We start from the raw sequence: 24,397 nt of genomic DNA on the forward strand, positions 1-24,397 counted from the left end.
TGAAGACCGGGGCCCCGGACCACCGGCCCCACCAGGAACCACCTTCCGGACCAGGCCCGAGCAGGGGGCAGATGCAGTGTTGGTTGATAGTCACAGTTTTGGCTACCAACCAACAGCGCGAGAGCCCAACAGTAATCCTCAAACGGAAATAATTACTCTCGGTCAACACTGATCGGCCGCCGTCCTACCGTCCGAGGCTTGGCCACATTCTGCTCAACGCTCGCAGCCCATGTTTTTGGAACAAAAGAATATTGGGCCTGACGACACAGCTCCATATATCTGCAGCCAGACACACAACATGCTGTTGGTGAAGGCTCGGCTGTCGGGGTTCCAGCCGGGCACCTAGACAATGAAGACATTTTTGTGCCCACGAACAGCCCATGTGGCCTGTCCATGGGCCGGGCTAACTTCCCCAATGGGACAATGCGGTTGCCAGGCATGTTCCAACACGATGAAGAACACGTCCAGACTCCAACAGATGAAGACTGCTTCCAACATATTACATATGGAGATTCCTTGCAATATAAATGGGACCTGCGGGTACTTCCAACAACACAAAGACGATTCTTTTGCCCAAAATGATCAGACCGATGGTCTTGGCTTGCTATGCCTGAAAGTTGACGCCTGTTCCAACAAGTGGTTGGAGAATTTCAACTCGGGATTCTGCTGCAGCCCGTATTTCCGCCACGTTCAATCGTATGCAATAGAGGGCCCACAGCCTCCTAGTGCTTCGTCGTTTGGTCTGCTCGTTGACTGATCTTCACGAATCGTGATCAAGTATCAGGAGGATCAGGGGCGGGATGTGGGATTATACTGAATGTGGCAATGCTATCGCCGACTGAAAGCAACCACACAGATTTTACACGAATTGTCTTCTCGGAGAGAAATATGAAGGAGTTTGTTTCGAGTCTGATAAGTCGGGCAAAAGAACCCTGGAGTCATGAAAAATAGCTTGGGATGTTGAAAAATGAGCATGATCGGCAATCGGCAATTTTTCATGCGTACCGAGAGCATGGTCCGCGAGCAGTCTGGTCGGCTTGCATATATTCTTCAAGCTTCTGCATGTGTCCAAAGCTGTCTCCGGTCTCCGAGATCCTTCCGCATGCCCGCATGGTCGCTGGCGAGTTCTTTTCTACAACTCCAACATGTCGAGTCCACCGGAGGAATCCGATGAGTGGAAGGCCCAGGACAAAGGGCCGACCATTATTGTCGTTTGCTGGATTGTCACGGCCATCAGCACCTGTTTCGTTCTCGGCCGAGTCTATGTAAGGGGGAAGATCATGAGGAAGTTCCACAGCGATGACTGGTTCATCATCCTAGGGCTGGTGAGTGTTTCTCTTCACCGTGGATTTTGTTATGCAGACGTCCCCATACGAGAAGGCCCTCTAACCTGTGCTGTCCTTCAGTTTTGTGGTTACATCTCGACGGCTCTGTCCACGATCGCAGTATCCTACGGCAATGGGAAACACATGAAGCTTCTCTCGGACGAGCAGAAGCAAGGCGCCATCTTATGGACAACAGCCGCCTTCTGCCCTGGCATCATGTCTTTTGGCCTCCCCAAACTGGCCGTGATCTCTCTCCTGACGCGGCTCATGAATCCAGGGAGGTATCATAAGTGGTTCTTGTGGTGGATGGGAATCTGGTGCCAGTTGACGCTCTTTGTGACAGCAGGACTTCTCCTTGGGCGCTGCACGCCAGCCAGGTCACTTTGGGACTTTTCTGTCACGGGCGAATGCTTCAGTAAACAGATTTTAGTCGCGTATTGCATCTACGCGGGCGGTATGATGACCCTCTTTGCCACACAGCTCTCAGCTCCTCTAACACAATTTTCCCCAACAGCATTCTCAGCGTTTGTTGATGTTTACCTGGCTGTGTATCCGGCAATAGTGCTCTTCGGTCTCCAAATGTCCACCAAGAAGAAAGTCGCTCTGTCATGCGCCCTTGGTATTGGTTCAGTGTACGTATTATATCTGGCACGCATCATTGTTAGAGACTGCTGTGACTAATGGCCGACTCATAGTTCTGGTGTTGTTGCTGTTTACAAAACAACTCGCATCCCGTCTCTCGCAAGCGATGACTTCTCTTGTAGGTCCTCTACCTGCGCTTTTCCGTCGATGGATGAGGGCTCGCAAAGCTGACTTTCTTTTGCTTCACAGATGATACCTCTGATCTGGTTATTTGGACAGTGTAAGATGAACCCACCACAGACACATTGGGCCAACTGGCTGCGTGCTGCTAGCGTTCTTTAAAGACAATATTCTAATCACGGCATTTGGCAGTGTCGAGGGCAGCACCATCATCATCGCGAGCTCCATACCTGTTATGCAGCCACTCCTCGAGCTCATCCTGCGACGCAACCCCTTCAGTTCCGGGAAGGGATCCAAGCAGACACCGCAGTATTACGAGCAATACGGCTCTCAGAGCAAATCAAAATCGCGCGGCGGCGGCATCGAGCTCGGCCAACGCAAGCCCAAGTCCAAGCCCAAGGACGACCTCGGCCTTACCATAATCGAGAGCGACGACAGTCAAGAGAACATACTATCCCCAACAACCGGTACAAACAACCAAACCTCCACATCATCGGGTGCCCCGACCCTCACAAACAACAGCGACTCTAGCCAGCATGCTGCGGATGGGAAAATCATCCGGACCGATTGCGTGAGCATTTCCTATGAGGAGAGGGGACATACGCAAGAGACATCTGCTTCGAGCAGGTGGAGGGCCATTTGAGCCGAAGTTCATTTCGCGTTTAAAATGGATCGATGCATGAAGTAAGCTGGCTGGCTGGGTTGTTGAGAGTCTGTCGGGCATAAATATTCTCGGAATGCCAACACATACGATTATCCTCGGGAATACTGGCTCGATACACTTGTACTTATACACAAGGTTACAAACACGCTGGTCACCTTCCGGACAAAAGTTGGTGGAGTCAACAGTAATTTCGTCAAAGGTGCATGCAATAGTTGATGCGAGGTTATCTGTATATCAAAATGTATTTCCGCTTCGCGTTCGCGATGGCGAGGACGCTGTCGACATGAAAGCGCTTCCACTTGTGGGACTCGACTGGTCCGCATTAAGGGAATGAATATCTTTCAGCCTCCTCGCAGATTCTCCAGGGATTGATGATGTGTGTGAAGGCGGGTTGATACCGATCTTTTTCTTCATCTTTGGCACAAGTTCACGCCACAGTTGGCGTACAGATGGCAAGCAAGCAACAATTATACCAACAGAAAGCTCAACATATGACCACATGTGTAGCCAAAAGGCATCATCTTCATAGGTCAGCGGAGTCGGTCATGTGGAGTCGGATGTCGCAACTTACACGTTGGATCTGTAAAGTTACGGAAGTTTAGCAACACTCGTAGACGTATGATGCTGACGATAGTGATGCTGACTGAGTTAGTCTATGGGGATTCGCGTTGATTGAATGCAAAAGCTCACATGATGCCCAATCCAAACATACAAAGGATCTCCAGCTTCTGTCTTTTCCGTAGATTCAACCAGAGGACCTGCGTTACAGGCAAGACTAACATCCAGACATCCAGAGCGATGTTAATTGCCCCGTGCGATACTAGCATGGCGGTGAGGTTCACGCAGTACCCAGGATGTCGCCCATCCCAGCCTTCCCAGGCAAACCAGAAAGGCTTGCACTGATTCAGATTCGCAATTGTGAAGGCGATGCAGTTAAGAATGTTGAAAGCTTGAGTGCACCAGAGAATTATCGTGAACGTAGGACTGACGAGGTTGAAAACCCGTAGATAAAAGAACAAGATCGATGCCTTCAGTGTTCCAATGCTCACGGTGTAGATTATTTCGAAAGCGAAGAAAACCTGATTGGAATTAGTCACGTGTACAATGACTTTCGCTCTTGGGAGGCATGTTGGGAATCGTTGGTATTTCGGGGCTGTAGCGCCTTACTCGCATGAATCTATTGATTTCGTCGTGGGATAGTGACCACACGTCTCGGCCAATGCCAAGCTCGTAACCTGAAGCAGTATCAGACATCAGTCTCAACTGGTACGGCAGAGATTTTCAGTACCGTAGAATTTCGAAACCGCGAAAGAGAGAGTGAATAGCTATACTCGAATTTCAGCAAGCTGCCATGCAACGCTTCGTGGGCAAGTACTCACATATCCGAGTATCAGAGTCCAGTCATCTAGACCCCATTGGGATAACTTCATGGCCTTGGCGATCTGTCGCAGGAAGAAAAAGACGGCGGTTACCCCAACAATGATTATCCTCCCTGCCACCGATCCCTGCTGATCGGAATATGGATAGTCGCACCATGTCCATGTTGCATTCTTAGCCTCTGAATACTCGACACATTAGTAAAGTGAGAGCGGTCGCTGAGTGATTCATGAACAACGATGATCAAAGATGCATCAAGTGTTGCAGAACGTCGCGGTCTTACCGAATAGAGGCCCGATGTCACAGAATGCGCGAACGCAAACCCGGTAGGTTTCTATGAAACTATGGTCTTTACATAGACATTCTGAATTGAACTCAGTCACCCCACAAGATGAGGTGAAATTAAGAGCTTCAGTTGCGCAAGGTGCCTGTCAAGGAGAGCTCGTATTAGTGACACGAGGCTGACGAAGCTGGTAGGCATCAGAAGAGAGAACACTCACAGCACAGCTTGGTAGGCCCGCCAACAAGCTGGAAAATGGGAGCGCCATTGATCAATATGACGGCCGGGGAGCGAGGGTCAGAGAACCGTCATCGGAACTCTCGGAGCGGGGTGGGACCGGCGGGTCGTCCAAAAGAGCGGAAAGGGGGAGAGCGGGAAAAGATCGAGAATGGTCCCGGTGGGAGACGTGAGTTTATGTTGCACAAAGTTTTGTCTTTTCGGCCGTATGTGGGAGGGCAATTTCCTCCGGCAGAGAGGAATTTGTCTCGCAGGGCATTCCAGCTCTGGGCAGAGGAAAGGCGTTCCCATCGTGCGGGACTGCCCTCGGGAAATCCAGCAATGTTAAGAGATCTAGCCAGAAAGCCCAGGAAGGTGGCTGGACCGTTTCCGGCCGATAAGCCCGCCCGCAGCCCTTCGCGATGAAGAATGAGGCGACCCTTTGAAAAGCCAACGGACCCTTACCTCTTAGCGAGAGACACAATGACGCCTCCAAGGGGGGTTCCGGGAAACTGGTGATTGGGCACGCGATCAGAGTGCGGAGAATATCCGCATCCAAAGTCAGTAATATTTGGCTCGCTGATGAATGTTTCTCTCCCACATTCCTTGCGGGATGGAGAAAGTCAACCGGGACGATTGAAGGTTCAAACACCACTGCGAATTAATGTCCGACCAAACATGGACACGGGGCGGTGACTGAGAGCCAGAAATGCTTGAAGCTTGCTAATTGAATAAATGAAAACTGAGCCGCAAAAGGTTTCTGGCGCGTAATTCCACGATAAGGATGAGAGCTACCGATGTTGAGCTGATACAATGCTGTGCGGCTGGTTGAGCGGCTATCAGTGGAAATCTATGCATCGAACACGTGAGAGTACTACTTGTACATAACCATCAGGTAATACTGCAAGTTAGCTGGTCTTCAGCCATCACCTCAATTCCGCCGAATAAGGTTAGTACTGCCGCCATCGTCCTCCGGAACCGTACCGCTTCGCCTGTCAACGATGTCCTCCAAGATCTGATTGTGCCAAGAGACTCCATACCTAACTGCCGTAGTTCTAGTCTCCCGATTCCGCCGGAGATTTTCTCCTTGTCGTAGGGACTTGGAAGACAAGTGGTCTAGATCGAGCGCATCCATAAAGGCGGCCGCACTGCCCAGCTCGACGGCGCCGCCGAGCATCGCCGTTCCACCCCTTCCGCTCCGCCCCAGCCCGCTCTCTTGACCCGTGGTCTTTTAAGGTTATGTGTTTCTTGTGTGAGAAAGCGGCACCTATGCTGGGGCTGGTCTCTGCGGTTGGCGTTTATGATGAGCTTTGGTCTTCGAGCTGATTCGCCGTACTTGATCGCACTGACAGTATGATGCCAGCAGGCGATTGGGGGTCTGCAATGACTGACACATGTTGTTAATATTCACTCCATATCTTCATGTCATGACTCATTCAATAAACGAAGATCAATTTCGACATAGTACAGAGCGCTCGCTAGCCATTCTCATGATACATGCTATTTCCTTTCCACCTTCCGTAATCGAACATAGTTCTTCAAGGGCTTGTGTGTCACACCATCCTTCGCCTCGTACCCGCTCAGCTCCTCTGAGCACTTCAGCAGCTCGAAGTTCCACACAATCAGACTCAGCAAAATCCTCAACTCTACGTATGCCAGTCTTCGACCAAAGCAGCTGCGTCTGCCCATCCCGAAGGCAATCTGTGGTCCAGCGGAAGAATCGAACTCATATCCAGGGCCAGTCCCGTTTAATTGGTCCTTCTCTTCTTGAGTGGTGACTGGCACGAGCCAGCGTTCAGGGCTGAACACCTCAACATCGGCAGGGTCCCAATTTGGTATCTTGCCGCGGTTCTTTACGGCGAGATGGTATGTCTCGTTTCGCTTCGTGTCGTCGATCTCAAAAGCTGGTGTGACGATGCTGGCTCCCTTGCCGAGGGAAAAGACCATGGTGCCTTTGGGAATGTGATATCCAAGAAGGATCGTATCCTCCATGGCCTCTCTTTCAACTAGCGGCGCAGTACCAGCACATCGGAGGACTTCCTCCATCGTGGCATACAGGTAAGGGACGTTGATTTGCATGATCTCTTCGATCCGAAGGTTTCGCTTTTCTGCGTACGCTGCGGAGAACCCATCCTCCATAGCCTTGCGAAGCTTGGTTTGGATTTGGGGGCAGTCAGTGAGGTACTTGAGGGCCCATAGCATGGTGGTGCTGGTGGTATCATGGCCGCCGGTGAGGACGCCGAATAGCTGCACGATATGTTAATCTTCGAAACTGGATGCGGGTAAATGAAGATTTACCTCGTCTTTCATGTTGGGTGCCAAATGATTCGATGTCTTCTTCTCTTCTTGGGCTATCTTCCTCTCTCTCTGAACCATCAAGTCCACCGCAGATCGCACCCATGTGTCATCCCCTCCACTAGCATTTTGTCTGGTTGTAGCTTTGTTCAACTCCCTGACTATAAACTCGTTCTTGACCCGCATCGTCTTGTTCAGGGGTGGGAGCTTCTCGATGATTCTCCACTTCAATACGGGCCAAGGAGATCCGTGCAACCTCTCGATATTGATGCTGACGTCGAGGATGGATTGAATGACTTCGTCGGGTTCAACCGTGGGGAACTTGACCGCATCATCCATAGATAGCCCGTCCCGGAGTCTTGCAACCTGTGTTTCGCTCAGGTCGCGGATGAGATCCGCCACCGGCTTCGTAGCATTGTGTGGAAACTGTTCGCCGAACGAAAACGCCGTCACAGCATCTAAAGCTGTGTAAAAGATGTCCTGGTAAATATCAAACGGGCGCCCCTCCGCGATTCGTGTCTTCTCGGTCCATAAGTTGATCAGGTTGACGACATTCGCGTAAATAGCGGGCGCCGCAACGTTTTGCAGGAAGGGTGGCGACATGAGATCTTGCAGCAGCCTTCGGTTTGCCTTCCACTGGTCTCCGGTTACCATTGTGATTTGATGATTTGGAGATGGACCTGTGAAGAGGTCGCGCAAGATCTTGCCGCGATCGAACTCTTTACGCCGCATGCACATATCCTGTGCTTCGCGGAAATCGCTCAATAGGACGATCGGTGGCGAAAGGGGTCGAAGGAAGATCTGGACGACGGGCGAGTCGAACTGGGCTGCTCGTCCAACAAGCCATGCTGACAGGTCTCCTGTACGTGCCACGGTACTGGCAAGGTCCGGAAGATCACCCATTATTCTTTTCGTGGAATCGGGGTTGTACGGGATACCTTTGATCGGCTTTGGCAAGGCCTTCTGGTAGAGACTGTATAGCAGCCAGCCCGTCAGGCCTAGGGTGAGGAGAATGAAACCATATCGTCTAGGGAGAGATCCTGCCTCTTCCACGAGATGAGCGCTCTGAGACATGTTTACATGTGACATATCGAGTATGCGTTGAGAAACGAGACGAACGAAGACACGTCGCTGGGCAAGTCACAAGCCATTCGATGGAGCCCGTAAGACTTTATATCAGGCAACTACTTGGGTTCCCTACAAATAACTGCATCAATGCAATCCTCTGTTGTTTGATGGCAGCCAAGAAACCTCCCTTGTTGTGGTCCAAGGAGCTGTCAGTTTCGGGCTTAGCTTGGCTGCAAGCGCATCGTCACATTCCTCGTTCTGAGGCAACTGAAAGCGGCGAAACCACGTGCTGTTGAAAGTTTCCCCGCGGCGGGTAACGAGCTGCATTCCATAAAGGGCAATGACCTGGGTTGGCATTTCCAGCCGATGTCAATTGAGTTGAACACTCGGACCTCTTGAAGATGGCGACACTCCATGAACCCATTGGATCCTTGAGCTTCTTCCTTTTCTTGGCACATGATCCATGATGATTGGACTGTTGATCAATTTGATTAGAAAAAACTTCTACTAGAACAACATGAGAGTTCAACGTCAATTTGAAACATCCATACCGGTGATGTGGTACTCTCGACAAAGAACGAATAGGGCAGGTTCCTCGTTGCGAACGACAGGACGAACTTGGGACAGTCTGGGGAAACGGTCGTTTTCGGGTCCCGAACTCCGTCGGCCGGCTTGCGGATCACTGCGGTCGCCGTGAATTGTTCGATGCCATCCTTGATTAGAATTCAACAACGTAGATGCCGCCCGGCAAGCCTCGATAAGGTAGAATTTGTCGCTCTACACATGCAAAACTTACGCGCTGTTGGCCAGAGCTTGATCGAAGTGTTACTGCACTGAGAAACTTCTCTGTGTCAAAGTGTTCCTGGGGAGGCCTCTTCTGGATTGTCTCATGGTTCTATTCGCCTAGTTCAGTATTATTGACTTATTGATTACATCTGATATAGGATTGTATGCGTACCATTGCTACGGTTGAAATATCGCTGTAGAGCATATGACAAGGAATGGGGAATCAAACAAAGGCAAGCATTACTGGTATACCGTCTGAGCTCGGTGCAGCATGTACCAGATTGCTTTTCACATACCTATCGTGATATCAAAAATAGTGAGCTCGGAACCAGTCACTTCCAATTAAGATTATGAAGTCCAGGTACGGACAGTACGTACTTGTGAGTCGTCATAGGATGAAATCGTTGGACTCGGTGTCACATCCTTTTTGGGTAGATGCCCGAGTTTCTAGCCTTCTTCCCGACTTTGAGAGTTCGTCTGTCTGCAGCCTGTCAAGTAAACTCCCGCGCCTTCCGCGTTTCGCACACTTCACAAATTTAGATACTGAGTGAACGTTCGAGGGACATTACTTCTGACTTTCTGCGAAGCAAAATTGGTTTGGCTGGTCTCGTTAAATTTGGCGATATCATACTACGAATAGGGTAAAAACAGCGACAATAATTATGATAGGATCGACTGAAACTCTTAGCAACTTTTTGTTATATCCTACTAGACATGATAATAGTCGCCAAATATTCAAAATAAGACACAAGTAGGAGAAGGGGCAGCTGGTCAATGACGCTGTTAGAAATGGCTTGACCAAAATTGAATTTTCATCATTGTCGGGTACCAATACGCCTTTCGATAGAGCATCACCGGCAAGATTGCATGTCTTCATACACATCAAGATGATAATGATTCACCACGTTAATTGCTTTGCGTTTGCGGCATTTGATATTGACATATTCCGCGAGAGTTGCAACTTTTATTACTGTGTCCCAAACTCCCGGACGGTTTCGTAGAAATACGTCACTCAATGACGAGTCGAAAGACAGTGAAGAACTCTAGTCATTCTCTAAGTCAACTAATTGATGTCTGCAAATGCAGACGTCCTCCCAAACGTTTGGGTCAAGTCACCGAAGATGTGCATTTTTTGCCTTATCGAATGAACGTCGAAAGACTTGTAGTCTCATTTGTACAGTCAGAAGCTGTAGATCTCCCCCAAAGTTATAGAGCCTGGAATCGATAAAGACTTAACATTCTGGGCTTACCATGAGGACCACGTACATCTCTCGTGGCACAAATTATCAGCAATGTGAGGCGAGCAGTCACTCAATGTCTTTAATTTTGGTCTGGTCTGATGTCTCATTTCATCTGCCAATCATTGTGTCAATCATAGTTCTATACTTCCACTCTTTGCATAGGTAAATTTCAAGAATAAACATCTGCAACACCGAAAAACAATTGTCGACTATCGCAAGACATTGAGCCTGGAGGCTGAGGAAGTCCTCTTTGCTCCGTTTCCCCTCACGGACTTCCGGCGGATGACTGTCGGTGATATTCCTCCGCTGCCTGCACCGCTCAGGACAGGAGGCCCAAGGGTGCATTTTCTGCAAATGCAGTCTGAAATTGGAGGATCGATCTCGTTTTAAACGCAGGCTCGGACGCGTTTGTCACATGTCATCGTCATTAATCCTTGATCAGGTTGCCCGTTAGACGAACATTTTCTTCTGCCCACCCGCCAAGCAAATCATTCCCCTAATTCAACTTCATTCGTTCAAGGAAAAGAAATCGTCGTCACCTCAGATACCGTAGGAAGACATCAGATATGGTCATCACAACAGGAAGAAACTTCTCGCGCATGCCCTTGGGCTACGGCCCTTGCCCAGGACCCCGGCAAGACGCCAAGGGCAATCAACCGCTCCAAGGTTGGGATCAGGTCAACACCAAAACCTGCACCGTTACTTTCAAAGCCCCGGTCGACCAGTTGGTCGCCCTCCTTCCCCGACCATGCTTCCAAATCGACGCGGAGACCGTGGTGGAGGGTCTTGCGGAAGCGTCCATCTCCTTTACCTCTCTCGGCAACCTTCCCTGGCTGGCTGGCCGCGGATACAACCACTCCGGCCTTTACATTCACAATATCATCTGCCAGGGCAAGACCGAAACCGTTCATGGCAAATATCTCAGCGTCCTGTTTGAGAACCTCCCGGACCCCATCCTCAGCGGCAGAGAGGAGCTGGGCTACCCGAAGCTCTTCGCGACACTGGATCAGGACGACAACGTTGAAGCGTCAGGAGACTGGAGCCTTTCGATGGGCTGGGAAGGCAATCAATTTGGAGAGGTCAAGATCTCCGGCCTGAAGCTGGAGGTGGCGCCTCCTGAGCCCGCAAGACCCGGCCAGGATGTCCTTTGCTTCAAGTACATCCCTCGCACCGGCCGCCCGGGTGTCGCTGATGTCGAGTACGCCACGGTCTCCCCGGCCCCGTCTCCTGAGTGCTTCAAGTTGGAGCGCATGTTCAAGGCGAAGGACGCGAAGATCCACTTTGAGGCCCTCGGTTTCGATGAGTTGCCCACACTGCATCACGTGGCCGCTCGATTGGCCGAGCTCGACATCGTCAGCGTTGAAGATGTACGCATTGTGGAAGGAAAGGGTGCACCCGATTACCAGAACCAAAGAGCAGTTTCGACTTGGGGTTACGGCTTGTCGACCAACTGAGTGGCTACTTGATACCCATGCCGATAAGTCTCTGTTAAGCTCTATTATCCCTAGATTGATTTCAATTCATCATTTGCGCCTGAATGCTTTCCACTGATGCATTAAGTCAAACATGAGATCCTTATGGCTTTCGAGGGAATGCAATGCTGGCAAACTGTGAGTGAAACTGGAATAGTTTTTACCGCATATGCCAAAGATCGACCATTTTAGCAAGCAAAGTATTGAATTCCACCAGTCGCAGCCTCCAAATCTTATTTATTATCGGGTCGTCAATACGAGAAAATGGTTGTCGAGGACATGCAGGTATCCTGCCGGGGCCACAGAAACGCTTTCCTATTCAAGACATCAAGTCTAGGGTTTGCAAAAGAAAGTCACAACCCCTGATGAGCTGGTGCGCTGCAGCGTTCCAACCCTTCGTGCTGATCCGCTTTTATGAAGGTGGCTGTGAACAAACCAATCCGCTGCCTGATCCTCGAAGCCTGGTCTCATCACACCCCCAAACATGAAAAAGGAGGTCGATGGACAGCCTTGTGAAGGGGGCGCTCGTGATGGGGGCTAAGTTGCTTGAGACGAGTGTCTTTTATTATTGCTAGGATCATACATCACAAACAGAAATAGCACAAGTAGGCTCGGCCTTTGGTTAAATTCAAGACTTCCAAGCCTGTATGGTCATCATCGAATTCTCTGCGGCTCGCGGGAACAAGGTTTCGGAGGGAGATTGAAATCTGGGACCCCACTGCCCTTCTAATACCTTGTCTGTAATAGCGTAGGTGCAATTCTCCCAAGGAAAGATGGGAAACGGCTAAACTGCGGGAAGTTCTGGACACGAACTTCAAAGAAAGACCAATAAGATATGAATCTCTCGACTACCCCCAATCCTTTGGGTCCTCCGCAATGTCCGGTTCCATTGAATTGTGTGTTGGATCTTGTACTCAATTTGGTAGAATCCACCTTTTTCAGCCAATAGAACAACAGCTTTCCTACAGCCAAACAGAGAGCCAATCAAGAAAACACACGACTTCCAAGACAACCAGGACATATTCCGGCGAGCCAACATGCACTGCCCGGCTGAAAACTCGTCGAAATATCCAGGGAAACGGCAGGGGCTGGAACTTGTTCCGGAAGATAGCCGCCTACCCCTATCCATCGCATCGCGTGCTGGGAGAGCCTGAGACGCGTCAGTCAACCGTTTCCCCACAACTAGTCCACAGCTTCTGCCACTAACGATCTAATTCTGGGCGATGGAATGGGGCCGGATCGTCATCGCAAGGAAGATCACCCCACCACCCGGGGGGCCAACGACGCTAAGTCCGAGCGGACCGGAAGTTTTCTGTCTTGTGCCTCGCGGCCCTTCAAAAGGCGCACGTAATCTGCAGTCACAAATCCACGAGTTCGCAGCTTCGTCCGCATGTTTGATCATCGTTCCAATCCGGGGAAAGGCGACGGATCTAGTTGCCGAGTGATACGGATACTCGGTGCATAACTTCTGGAGAACATCTTTCCACTTGGTGTCGGGCGGTAACCAGGCAGTGGATTCACGATATGGAGGGAACCCACGGGCAAATCCACTTGCATTGTTGCGCCATAAACATGAACAAAGTCTGCAGCAGGCACATAAGGCTGGGGTTCCATTGGACGATTCCGGAACTTGAGATCTTCCATCAGGATTGAAGATGCAAATTTCAGACAGGAGTGAAAAATATGCTCGGCTTGTTTTGAAAAAGTTGGATCCGATATTCATTGTTTGTCATCCAGTTGCATGTTGAAGTTGTGGGTTGCAAACGTCAGCGGTGGAGAGGTCGAAATTGGACCCGCGTTTGCACAGCCCCTTGAAGCTCCCTTTTAACTCGAGCGACCCTTCTGCCCATCTTGGCGGTCCTGGCGGCCTTTTTTGAGCCCAGTCGTCGTCGATGCCAAGGTACCAAGCGATCGCGACATCGATTCAAGCCTTTGCTCAACCGAACTCACTTTAGTTTTCGCCTTGGCATCCTGGGCACGCGCCAGCCAACACAGTCAAGATGAAGCCAACAACATTATCGACGTTGACCGCGGGTCTGGGTTTGGCGACAGCGGTAAATGCTATCGACGTCACATTCACCGACAATGGTGAGTTCATCATGGGAAAACTGTTGCGAAGAGGTGGTGGCTAACTCCCTGCAGAGTCGATCAAGAGCGCTGCGGGCACAATTGCATATGGATTGGTGAAATATTACACAGGAAACAACACTGGTGACACACCAGGAAACCTGCCAGATCCTTACTATTGTAAGATTTGATGACTGTTGAGGTTGTTTCAAAGCTGATTTTAATGCGTTCTAGGGTGGGAGGCTGGTGCCATGTTTGGCACGCTGGTTGATTATTGGTGGCTCACAGGCGACGACTCCTACAACACGATCACGACACAAGCGTTGCTGCATCAAGTCGGTGACGATAATGATTACATGCCCCAAAACCAGACTTTGACGGAAGGAAATGACGATCAGGGCTTCTGGGCGATGGCTGCCATGTCAGCAGCCGAACACAAATACCCGAATCCCCCAGACGGCGAGCCACAATGGCTTGCTCTAGTGCAGGCAGTCTTCAACGAATACGTCAGTAGATGGGACACAGGGAACTGCGGCGGTGGCGTGCGATGGCAGATTTTCACGTGGAACGCCGGATACGATTACAAGAACTCGATCTCGAACGGATGCTTCTTCAACGTGGCCGCCCGCCTGGCTCGCTACACCGGCAACACCACCTACTCCGATTGGGCCGAGAAGGTCTGGGACTGGGAAACAAGCGTCGGTTTGATCACGAGCAACCACGAGATTCTCGACGGTGTTCATTTCGAGGGATCATGTCCCAGCTCCACCGATAGCACGAAGTGGTCCTACAACGCCGGCATCTTCCTGTACGGCGCGGCCGTCATGTACAACATCACGGAAAGCGACACGTGGAAGACGCGCGTTGACGAGATGCTCACCGATATCACGACCGCGTTTGTCCAGAACAACATTCTCTATGAAGCATATTGCGAACCGACGGCGCAGTGCAGTCAAGATGCACAGAGTTTCAAGGGATATCTCAGCAGATGGATGGCCGCTACGATGCAGGTGGCTTCATACACCACCGACACCATTCAGCCTCTGCTGCTGTCCAGTGCACAGGCGGCAGCTACGGCATGTTCAGGATCTCCGGCTTCGGGCTTTAAGGGTCATGCGGGTACGGCCTGCGGCTTCTCCTGGCTGAACAACACCTTCGATGGCTTGGTTGGTGTCGGTCCCCAGATGAACTCGCTGCAGATCATCATGTACAACCTCGTTTCGTCTGCAGAGGCACCCGTCACCGCTAACACGGGAGGAAACTCTTCGGGCGATGTCACTGGAGGAAAGAGTGACGGCTCAGGGACGAAGGCCCCGTCGGCGATAACTACTGCAGACAAGGCCGGAGCGGCTATTTTGACTATCCTAGTAACGGGTAGTGTTGTTGCAGGCACGGTTTTCATGGTTCTTTAGACTCTTTCATGTTTCCATATACCAATTTCCTTTTCTTTCGGATGAATACAACATCAGATGAACTTCACATCCTGGCGACCCAGAGAATCGTACTCCTGGGGCATACCCCAGCATGACACGGAGCATCGTCTCAGACGTCCTTCGTGTCTTTCGTGGCTGTGACTCTACTCTGACACCGTATCTGGTATTGCAAACCAAAGGGCGAGGCTCCTTTTTTTGTTAGTGCCCACAACCTTTCTGGCTGGCACCTCAACTAGGTTCCATGTGGATCGTTGAAAACTCGACTGCTCATAAAGGTTGCTTAAAAGTGAACACCATTGCCTCGTGCTGCTCCTATTTCGCACTGCTTCACACATGAGATACCAGTATGCATCAGAGTCAACTCACAGAACCGCTGGCCACGATGTCCTTGCAAGAAAAGACGGCGTATCCCGAGAAACGTTGCATCAAATATCGCAAAGATGTCTGCACTTTTGACAGCCATGCTACAGCTTACACGTATACAACGGGCTGGGAGGATCGCAGAAACAAAAACCAGCTCAACTCGACCATTCACTGGATGCCCCGAGAACTCCTCATCGAAATCATGCTTCACCTCAAGCCTGAAGAACTCTTTCTTTTCCGACAGACATGCAGTCTGACTTTCCAACTATCTCTGAGAGGCGCATTTGCTGAGAACTATAAAACAGCAGAAGAAAAGCAAACACCGCAATGGAAGCCTTCAGGGCTACAACGACTGTTCAGGTCAATATTTGACCTTCAAGTACGGCGGCAGGTTCCAGCCTTCAAGACTTTCCGTCTCCAAGATGACGGCAAAAAGAAGTTGAAAAGTTTGCGCCATAGGCATCGCCTGCGCAAGGACCTATGCCAGGAATGCTGGAAGCGGGTGGACTCGTCTACCGAAAAGCAATGTTCACATGGCCCAGAAGCGTCTACAACCCGCTTGCTCTTCTGCCATTATTGCGATGCCATGCACAACGAGAGCTGGTTCTCTGTGAACCGATATCAAAAGGGCCGTAGAGTCTGCATCGGCTGGGAGGGCAGTGTGCGAATCTGCTCCCACCACGATATGTCATGGTCTTCACTGATCTCCTTACAAATGGCTACAAGGGGCCATACAGAACCTGTCCTCTTTAAATGTGTGGAGTGCTCCAAGAGCATTGGATGGCCTGGCATGGGACCCAGGTTAATCAAGCGGCCATACTCGTACCAACCCAGTCCGATCGCTGTCAGCGGGAGTGCCGGGAGTGCGACAAATACAACGCCCGCATGTCCAGCTAAACGGACGACCATGAACACAACCTTGGAGTGGAAGCTTATAGTCTGCCAACTCCAGCCGACTCAAGTCGTGACCAAAGACCTTCTTCGACAAGGTCTGAAGAGGCTACAGCGAGACCATGGGGATTTGTGTTGCCCACACCTACGCTTCACCGACCAAGATGTCTTTATGTCGCCGTTCAACATAAATCGGTGTGCATGTTTTAGAGACCCGGCGGTCATGGATAACAAATGTCACTGGCATCCACCAAGCGGATCTCAATCGGATCATGCCCGACGTTTTTGCTGCGCTTGTCATGTAGAAGACAATCCAAATTTGATCGGCAGATTCATGGTACACGATGGCTGGCAACACCAACAAGTCCATCACCACTCGATATTTTGCGGCCGTTGCAGTTTCAAGTATCTATGGAGACTAGAAGAAAACGACGTAGTCGTTTTGTTGGGGTCTTGGGACATTAGTACGGACTTCAAGTTTGCAGCCGCGCACTCTGGCCTGACTGAAGAGAGCTTCGGATGGATTCTGGGCATTGATCCTAGTACTTACACACAAGATGAGGAAATGCGGCACTCCACGTGGTGCGAAGACAAGAGTTGTTATAATTCAAGGGCCAAGAAACTTCACGATTGGAAGTGGCTCAACAAGTAGAACCATCTATCTTCAATCATCGATGAAGAGAGGCAGGCTTATGTGGTCTTTCTCTTCTCGCGCTCTACCTTCAGCCTATTGCAGGTCCAGGATATTTATATAAAGCTCAGTAAATCCTTCTTGGGACGCGCCGGTAGCGACCACTGCCCTCTGGCCTCTCCATCGAGACGCTCATGGTGATATGCGTCAACTTGCTTTGGTTTGCTGTTATTCATCTGACCCCCGGACTCCTCATCATCTTCATTACCCGGCTCGGGGTACTTCTTTAAATGCTCCAACGCCCATATCAGATCTTCGGAAAGCACAGGAGGTACCCGCCCTTTACCTCTGAGCGTCGGCAGGCCCGCCACCCTGTACAGACCCGTGAGCCACTCGAAGGTCTCGCCTGTCTCCCATGGGATGTCGTGAAACTTTCTTCCCTCCCGTCGAACCGTCTCTTCTCTTTCTCTCTCCCAGCGTTCTTGCTCCTCGAGAGGCGGTAGTGCGACAGAGTTCCTTCCAGAAAACAGTCTTGCCAGGGCGATGGCTTGATATTCGAAACTTCTGAATGTGAGAACGCGGGGCATGCCGACAATGCCCAAAGTTTGGAAATCCTGGAAGAAAGTGTGCCAGAAGATCTTGACCAGCTTTCCTTTCTTGTAATCGTACAGCGGCCGATTGTTGTTTTCCTTGCTGTTCCAGAACGGATACGAAGCCTTATAGCCCGTACAATAGATAACGTGATCTACATCGTCCAAGTAGGTGTCGTCTTCGAATACGATCCGCCCGTCGGGTTGAAACTCTCTGATGACGGGCTTCCAAGCCTGGCCAGGGGGTGGCTCATCACCATCCCAGCGTGATTTGCTACGACGAGACTGAATCACAGGCTCGGCGGCCGTCCCCACAAGCTCAGCCGTAACATCATGGCCCGATGCTGAGTTGCCGATCACAACAATCTTCTTGCCGGCGTATGGTTGCGGTGAGCGATATATCTTCGAGTGAACAACGCGGCCTGGGAACTTCTTGATGTACGCCTCCAGACCCTTTACTTGGGGGACCTATGATGTGTTAGTCTGTGTTATCGTTACATTTGAGATTGAACATACGTAAGGAACAGAATAGTGCCCGTTCGCAAAGACGACGGCATCAAAAATCTCCTGCCACCACACATCGACGTTTCTTGCTGGGTCAAATCTCCGCAACGTCAATCGCCACTGCTCAGGCCGATCAACGGCATCAATTCTCGTGACATCCTCGACGGTTGTATTAAGCACCAGAATATCATCCGTCTTGTGCTGCGAGAAGTAGTTTTCGATGTATTGTCGCGGGATCCAGTGTGGTGCGAAAGGTCCGTAGGCGAATCTTGAGTCGGAGAAAGACATTGCGATATCAGGGACGTTGGTTCTTGTCAATACGTTAGCACTGAACAAAGTACAACATTTGCCTCGAGCTAGTAAAGACGGAAAGGCTCACGTTAAGGAGTGGTAAATAGGAGTCTGCGTGAACCTCTCCTGAGAGGTGCTGTGCGGCTTCACCTGCGGAAGCTCGGCCGGGATCTCCAACGCCGGGTCCAGTTCCGGAGGCAGTAATCCCGGCTGAAGCGGAGGGAGCTCGGCTGGGTTCGGATCGTATATCCTTTGTAGGTTCAGTTAGTCTTTGCGCAGATAGCAGCGCCAATGAAAGAACCGTACCATGTTCCACCAGCAGATTCTCTTCGCTCGTACACCCGAATCTTCTCAAAATAATCTTCCGCCTTGAAAGCAGCAGCTGTGACAGCACCTATTCACACGAAATGCGAGTCAGCTCTACCGCAACCGTAGTCATCAAGCCAAATGTACAGACGATCGTGTCGCGGCATGGCTTCTTCCGTATCATATTGGGCTTGGCTTACCCGCAGCGCCGGCGCCAATGATGGCCACTGACTTGATTTTCCTTTCGCCGCCCATTTCAATTCCACAGAAGCTTAGACCAAAAAGCTGTGACAATGACGAGTTCTACACATCAGAAGCTCAGACCTAAGATGTACAACACATGCAAGTGAATTAAATAGAGAAACATTCCCCCGTCAAACACGATATCTTGCCGAGTGGCATCATACGCATTTGTCATCTATCAGATGGTTTGAGGGGGAACTGGGTTGGTCGGGTGCAATTCGCCATCTGTCGCCATCCTCCGATGTGATTTCACCATCGATTGCATCACGTGAGCGCCGGGTATGAGTTTCGGCATGTTCTGCAAACTAGAAGCAGAAGCAAGCTCAAGGTTTCGGGTAGTCTTAAAATGGGGTTTTCATAAATACCTAGGCGAAGCTTTGACACATGACACTTTCAATTGAGTTTCGAAGGACTTTGATCAGAGGCATGCTGAGCTGGGTTCCCGGCGTGATGTCTACGGAGGCCAGCATCCGGCGATGAGCGGGGGCGGGGGCGGGGGCCTGAAACTGCCCGAATCGCCGAGGCCGGCCGGGATTGCTTGACGGTCCGATAGTGAGCTTTACTGGACAGCATTCCCGGAGCACTCGAACCCTTGGCTTGGCTCACTCCTTAGAGCTGAATTACAGTCAATCGACGTGAAGATGAACGTCTCGCTTAATGCTTTTCCTCTAACGCAGGCAGCATTTCAATCCCTCCCGTTTGTGTGAATGATTGGCAGGTATGTACTGAGTCCGTAGCACGCGCTAAGTTCCTTAAAAATCTCGCATGTCGTTGATGCTTGTGCAATGAGCGCTCGTGCCGTGCAAGGTATCTTTCGACATGAAATGCGCACTGCGCATTTCTTCTGTATTCAACAGACGAGAACCGACGACGCCCAACAGAACAGCCACTCTACCCAACCCGAGTCGGAAGAAGTCGATGTGTTCTGGTAACGAATACACACTCAACGCCTGAGGCTGCTGGTCAACCTTGAGGAGGCGCTTTTCTTGTGCGCTTTTGTCTTCTCTCCTGCATCGAAGCTCCTCTCTCAGAGCCGAGTTGTCACCGTTTAATGGGTGTGAAAACGAGCATCACATTCTGAGCGGAGATCTATCCACTGGCGGACGTGTCAGAAAAGCCAGAACTCTACCATTTGGTATTGAGCGATGGCTTCTATATGCTAATAGAAACGATTACAAATAAAATCCAGGTGTCTTGTCCTTTTATCGCGTTTAAATGACGGATGAGTCTGCCCTGAGTCACTCGTACACACCATGGTCTCAGTCGACGAGCTGATATATTCAATGAGACTTCCTATGCTGATGGTGGCTCCTTTGATGGTAAGTTAGTTATCAGGTCCAACTTATGTGTAGTCCCATGGCGAAACTTACCGACATTGAAAGATGGATAGCCCGATCACGAAAGCGCCAGCAAGGCTGGAAAACCCAACCCCAACCCATCCCAGTGCCCCCACGTACGCGACGAGACCCAATGAAAGGAACAAGAACGCCAGCACAATAAATAAGTGCATCATTGCTGACGCTACTATTCCAATCTTATCCCAGTTTCGATGCCAGGACTTGTCTTCGGCCTCTTGAGCTTGTTGGCGTAAAATGGTGAGCAGACTCGAGCTGTAGCCCGCGATGGCTATCGTGAGAATAAAACAAAGCCATCCTACCGCGAGAAATCGTCTGACTGTAGGTAAGGTGAATGGTGGCTGTTTTGGCTTCCAAAGCTTTGCTGGGTCCTCCATTTGTCCAGCTATGATAGCAAACGTGGACGCGCCAAAGATGGATATGGTGAGCATGATAGTGATGAATATTTGATAATCTTTGACGGAGGTTTCTATCACAGTCTCGTTCGGATGTTGCAATCTTGCCTTTACGGAATCTTCGCTGGGCAGACTCTGCTCGGCCGTGGCTTTTGGTGCGTTTTTAGTTGGCATCGGATCTGATGCAACGATTGAATTACTCGACGACATTCTGTCAATTGTTTAAACGGATTTCAATCAAGACGCGAAGTCTATTCCAGATTGAAAATAAGTCTCCCAAATGCTCGCCGGGCTGAAAGCAAATCGCGCAGAACGACGATATGTCGTGGAAGTTTCTGATCCGGAGGCTAAAAGGCTTAGGAAAATGTAAACTATGGAGAGGTGGCTGTTGCCTATTTATGTCCCAATTGACTTGTTGCGGAAAGTGAGACAAAGCGAACCAGCCAAGCTCTTGGGATCTAGTTCGCCGTCCTGTCCCAGGCAACTTGTGTAACATGAAGTCTCCCTAGCCAGGGCGTAACTGAGACCCTACGTCGCGTTCACGCATTAAATATGATGCGGTTAGACCGCCGGTGCTAATCTAGAAATGAGTTCTTCTTTCCTGCCGGGAAAAGACACCTAAGCATCCTCGACCTCCTGAAGCTGAATGAACGTTAAAACCTCCCTTGTTTGTTGTGATGTCCACCAGTTTACCTCGGCGAGATTACGTTGAACACCAACCAAATCATCAACAGAAGTATGATTGCATGGGTAAGGTATCCGTCCAATTCAAAATTGACAGAATATCTTCTAACTTGCGACCTTTTTGCTAGATATTTTTCCTGTTTTACGGCTGTTGCCTTGCATCCTTGTCAATTGTAAACCCCTCTAGTCAAGGAGCTCTGGGACTCAATCTTCTTGCCGATCCATCAGATGCTGAGATAGAGTAAGTATGTACCGCTCATTTTATGGGTAGCCTTAGCAGTGCTCGATCGGCTGAAAACGTAACGAATCAGCATCGTCGCAGTCCACGGTCTGGATGGACATTGGAGGAGATCATGGACTGCTGACAATGGCGTATTTTGGCTACAAGATCTTCTCCCGAGCAAGCTTCCAAAGGCGCGAATATACTCCTATAGCCACGACTCAAGGACAAGAGGGAGCGATGTCCCCTTAACGCTTGACATATCAGATCACGGAAGCGCACTGGTTAGCGATCTAACCGTCGAACGAATACTTACCGCTGTAAGTCACATTCAATCTCTGCGCATCATCTGAAAGCAACTTCCGGCCTTTCATATGTCTTGAGCCCGAAGCTGAAGTATTAAACATAGACCGAACGACGACCCATCATCTTTTTTGCGCATAGTCTTGGCGGATTGATTGTCAAAAGTGTAAGTAGTGACGTTAAAAAATAATGAAAGGATCGCTCCTGACTGATTAAAGGCACTTCTCCACTCAGACATGGCTCGGACTGGTCATCTGGAGGAGCAGAAGTCAATGAAGCTGTCGACTTACGCAGTACTTTTTCTCGGAACACCTCACCAAGGCGGGCAAGGAATCGAGCTTGCCCAAGTGCTGACGAAGGTGTTATCTGCATTTTCACATACTAACGAGAGGCTACTGAAACGTATGAAGCCAAATTCAGATTGGCTTATGGACCTTCAAAAGCGATACAACGCCATCAGCCAGGACTTCAAGACAGTATTCTTTTATGAAACTCTCAAAATGACAATACCTCTGCTAGGTCGTCTCCTTGTAAGCCACCAGACAGCTTCAATTTCAGCCTCGGTCATAGAATGTAGTAGAATTCTCTTTTCCGGGTCGATATTGCCGGTGAACCGAAGCGAATTCTACACTATCCCTATTGTCCCTATTCGCCAAGGTAGAGATAGAAACGGAGAGATGACTCTGACCGGACTTGACGCAGGTTGTACCAAAGTTTTCGGCAGTTGTGTTTGGCGCAGTGAATGCGGAAGCCATCCCGCTAATTGCGGACCACTCGACGATGGTAAAGTTCGCAAGCGCAGAGGACGAAAACTTCGTAAAGGTTGCCACAATGTTGGGCCTATACTCTATGAAGGCAATCGCAGCGTTTCCGAAAGATCGGGAAGACGGAAACGTCATCGAAGGTCCGGGATATGCGCCCTTATACAATTCTGACTCGGCTTACATTTCACAAAACAGAAAATGGCAAACATGAGACCAGCAGCAACACCCGGCAAGTGCCCAAAGAGTTCAGTATCGGTGTTAGCTTCAAGAATATTTGGAATCGCCATTTCACTGGCAGAAACCAAACTCTACTACTCATGAACGACTTTCTTCGGCCAGAGCCACGGCAACAGGAGCCTCATGTGGCTGTAATTTATGGCACAGGAGGGGTAGGTAAAACACAGCTTGCACTTGAGTATGCCCGCCGACAGCAACAAAACTATGCATTCCTCTTTTGGATCGATGCTCATCGTCCAGAGACAGTCAAAGCGAGCATTGGAGAATGTGTTGGTCATATTTTGGCACATTATCATCTTCACGGAATGACAGACAGCCCGCGTTTTGCTTTTCTAGAGAACGAGATGAAATTCGGAACGGCAAAGAAAGCTTTCCTTACATGGCTGGGCTACGAGGACAATAAGCCGTGGCTTTTGATTATTGATAACCTTGATGACCTGGAGAGTGTCAGTCTAAGGGAAATCCTTCCTTCTACCAAGTGGGGTTCTGTCCTAGTTACTAGTCGGAGATCTGATCTGGCAATCACTTGGGATTCGATCCAGATTCCCGTCATGGACCACGACGAAGCCTATGAGCTTCTGGTGCAAAGCAGTAATTTGAAGCCTGAGAATGGGACAGAAAGTACGCAACCAGACACTCGAAGTCTTACAAATCCAGCTGCAAGCAATCGGCTGACAAAAAGCTAGATCATCGGAGCGCCCAGGCTATTATTCAACGGCTCGCATATCTACCCCTAGCAATATCACAAGCCGGAGCTTATATAGCAATGCATCACTCCCCGGCACCATTTATGACATATCTGGATCTTTACCAAAAGTACCCTAAGGACGTCCTAAGTCGAAAAGCTAGGCAGCTAGAGTGGGATATCAAAGATGACACGGTATTAACCACGTGGGAAATCTCTTTCTCTGCCGTACAAAAGAAAATGCCAGAAGCTGCCACGATACTTTTGATATCAGGCAATCTTGCTCCGGAAGGTATCCCGCAGATTTTCTTCACTTGTGGAGGATTCTTATCTGGTATGTCCAATTCATCAACGTGGGGATCTAGACTAATAATGACGTTTTCATTAGAGCTGCAGGTCCAGCAAGCCTTCGGAATCCTGCTCTCTTTTTCGTTCATTCAAAGGTCTGTCGGCGCTAGTGATGTTTCGGTCCACCCTTTGATTCACTTGTGGGCAAGACTGCGCCTGAGTCTCGTTGAGCAAAAGACCTTGAAGGAAACATCACTAATCATGCTGGATGAGTATGTTGGCCGTAGCAAGGACACCAACAACAACCGTCGTCATATTTCGCACTTTTGGTCCATTTACACCAGTATAGAGCCCTGTGACACGCCTTCAGATATTAATCTTCCGGCAGTTTGCTACGATGCCGCCAATAGCAACGTATTCAACATTTACCCTTATACAAAAACAGTTCATACGGTCTTTTCATGCATCACCGCTACCAAACAACTTATTTTTCCATTTCATTTTAACCTGCAGCGACTTCCAACCACAGAGTTCCATCGCATCCGCCGCGGCATTCTGCTCTGGGAATTCTTAGGGAGCAGGCTGTTCGATTTCAGGATTGGGGGGTACAAGAAATTCGAAGACGTTCCTTCGTGGCAATTTTGCCAAGCTTCAAAACTTT

At 49.9% G+C, this 24,397-nt stretch overlaps 8 protein-coding genes across 8 annotated transcripts; 4 read left to right on the forward strand and 4 right to left on the reverse strand.

The window, feature by feature from the left end:
* Window positions 1-1,145: 1,145 nt before the first annotated feature.
* On the forward strand, window positions 1,146-2,730 carry CGCS363_v004481 (uncharacterized protein; the record flags this gene model as incomplete). The annotated part of the gene is made up of 6 exons (XM_036636330.1): window positions 1,146-1,325; window positions 1,407-1,779; window positions 1,840-1,957; window positions 2,021-2,085; window positions 2,157-2,187; window positions 2,280-2,730. 6 exons carry the CDS (start codon window positions 1,146-1,148, stop codon window positions 2,728-2,730), a joined length of 1,218 nt encoding a protein of 405 aa, XP_036497677.1.
* Window positions 2,731-2,974: 244 nt separating this feature from the next.
* On the reverse strand, window positions 2,975-4,676 carry CGCS363_v004482 (uncharacterized protein; the record flags this gene model as incomplete). The annotated part of the gene is made up of 9 exons (XM_036636331.1): window positions 2,975-3,063; window positions 3,225-3,272; window positions 3,323-3,390; window positions 3,442-3,830; window positions 3,919-3,986; window positions 4,040-4,076; window positions 4,131-4,309; window positions 4,412-4,556; window positions 4,629-4,676. The coding sequence occupies 9 exons, from the start codon at window positions 4,674-4,676 to the stop codon at window positions 2,975-2,977; spliced, it is 1,071 nt and encodes a 356-aa protein (XP_036497674.1).
* Window positions 4,677-6,124: 1,448 nt separating this feature from the next.
* On the reverse strand, window positions 6,125-7,993 carry CGCS363_v004483 (Cytochrome P450 monooxygenase TRI13; the record flags this gene model as incomplete). Its single annotated transcript, XM_036636332.1, has 2 exons — window positions 6,125-6,871; window positions 6,923-7,993. The coding sequence occupies 2 exons, from the start codon at window positions 7,991-7,993 to the stop codon at window positions 6,125-6,127; spliced, it is 1,818 nt and encodes a 605-aa protein (XP_036497675.1).
* A 2,587-nt stretch (window positions 7,994-10,580) lies between these two features.
* CGCS363_v004484 (uncharacterized protein) lies at window positions 10,581-11,468 on the forward strand (the record flags this gene model as incomplete). The annotated part of the gene is made up of 1 exon (XM_036636333.1): window positions 10,581-11,468. The coding sequence occupies one exon, from the start codon at window positions 10,581-10,583 to the stop codon at window positions 11,466-11,468; it is 888 nt and encodes a 295-aa protein (XP_036497672.1).
* Window positions 11,469-13,486: 2,018 nt separating this feature from the next.
* On the forward strand, window positions 13,487-14,965 carry DCW1-4 (Mannan endo-1,6-alpha-mannosidase DCW1; the record flags this gene model as incomplete). Its single annotated transcript, XM_036636334.1, has 3 exons — window positions 13,487-13,574; window positions 13,629-13,733; window positions 13,788-14,965. 3 exons carry the CDS (start codon window positions 13,487-13,489, stop codon window positions 14,963-14,965), a joined length of 1,371 nt encoding a protein of 456 aa, XP_036497673.1.
* Window positions 14,966-16,987: 2,022 nt separating this feature from the next.
* fmo1-3 (Thiol-specific monooxygenase) lies at window positions 16,988-18,817 on the reverse strand (the record flags this gene model as incomplete). The annotated part of the gene is made up of 5 exons (XM_036636335.1): window positions 16,988-17,929; window positions 17,978-18,275; window positions 18,345-18,506; window positions 18,563-18,650; window positions 18,763-18,817. The coding sequence occupies 5 exons, from the start codon at window positions 18,815-18,817 to the stop codon at window positions 16,988-16,990; spliced, it is 1,545 nt and encodes a 514-aa protein (XP_036497670.1).
* Window positions 18,818-20,171: 1,354 nt separating this feature from the next.
* CGCS363_v004487 (uncharacterized protein) lies at window positions 20,172-20,591 on the reverse strand (the record flags this gene model as incomplete). Its single annotated transcript, XM_036636336.1, has 1 exon — window positions 20,172-20,591. One exon carries the CDS (start codon window positions 20,589-20,591, stop codon window positions 20,172-20,174), a length of 420 nt encoding a protein of 139 aa, XP_036497671.1.
* A 1,951-nt stretch (window positions 20,592-22,542) lies between these two features.
* Window positions 22,543-22,737, forward strand: CGCS363_v004488 (uncharacterized protein; the record flags this gene model as incomplete). Its single annotated transcript, XM_036636337.1, has 1 exon — window positions 22,543-22,737. One exon carries the CDS (start codon window positions 22,543-22,545, stop codon window positions 22,735-22,737), a length of 195 nt encoding a protein of 64 aa, XP_036497678.1.
* Window positions 22,738-24,397: the final 1,660 nt, after the last annotated feature.

This window comes from Colletotrichum siamense (genome assembly GCF_013390195.1).
Source record: "Colletotrichum siamense strain Cg363 chromosome Unknown KSG_Cg363_contig03, whole genome shotgun sequence".
In the NCBI taxonomy this organism is placed as follows: Eukaryota; Fungi; Ascomycota; class Sordariomycetes; order Glomerellales; family Glomerellaceae; genus Colletotrichum; species Colletotrichum siamense.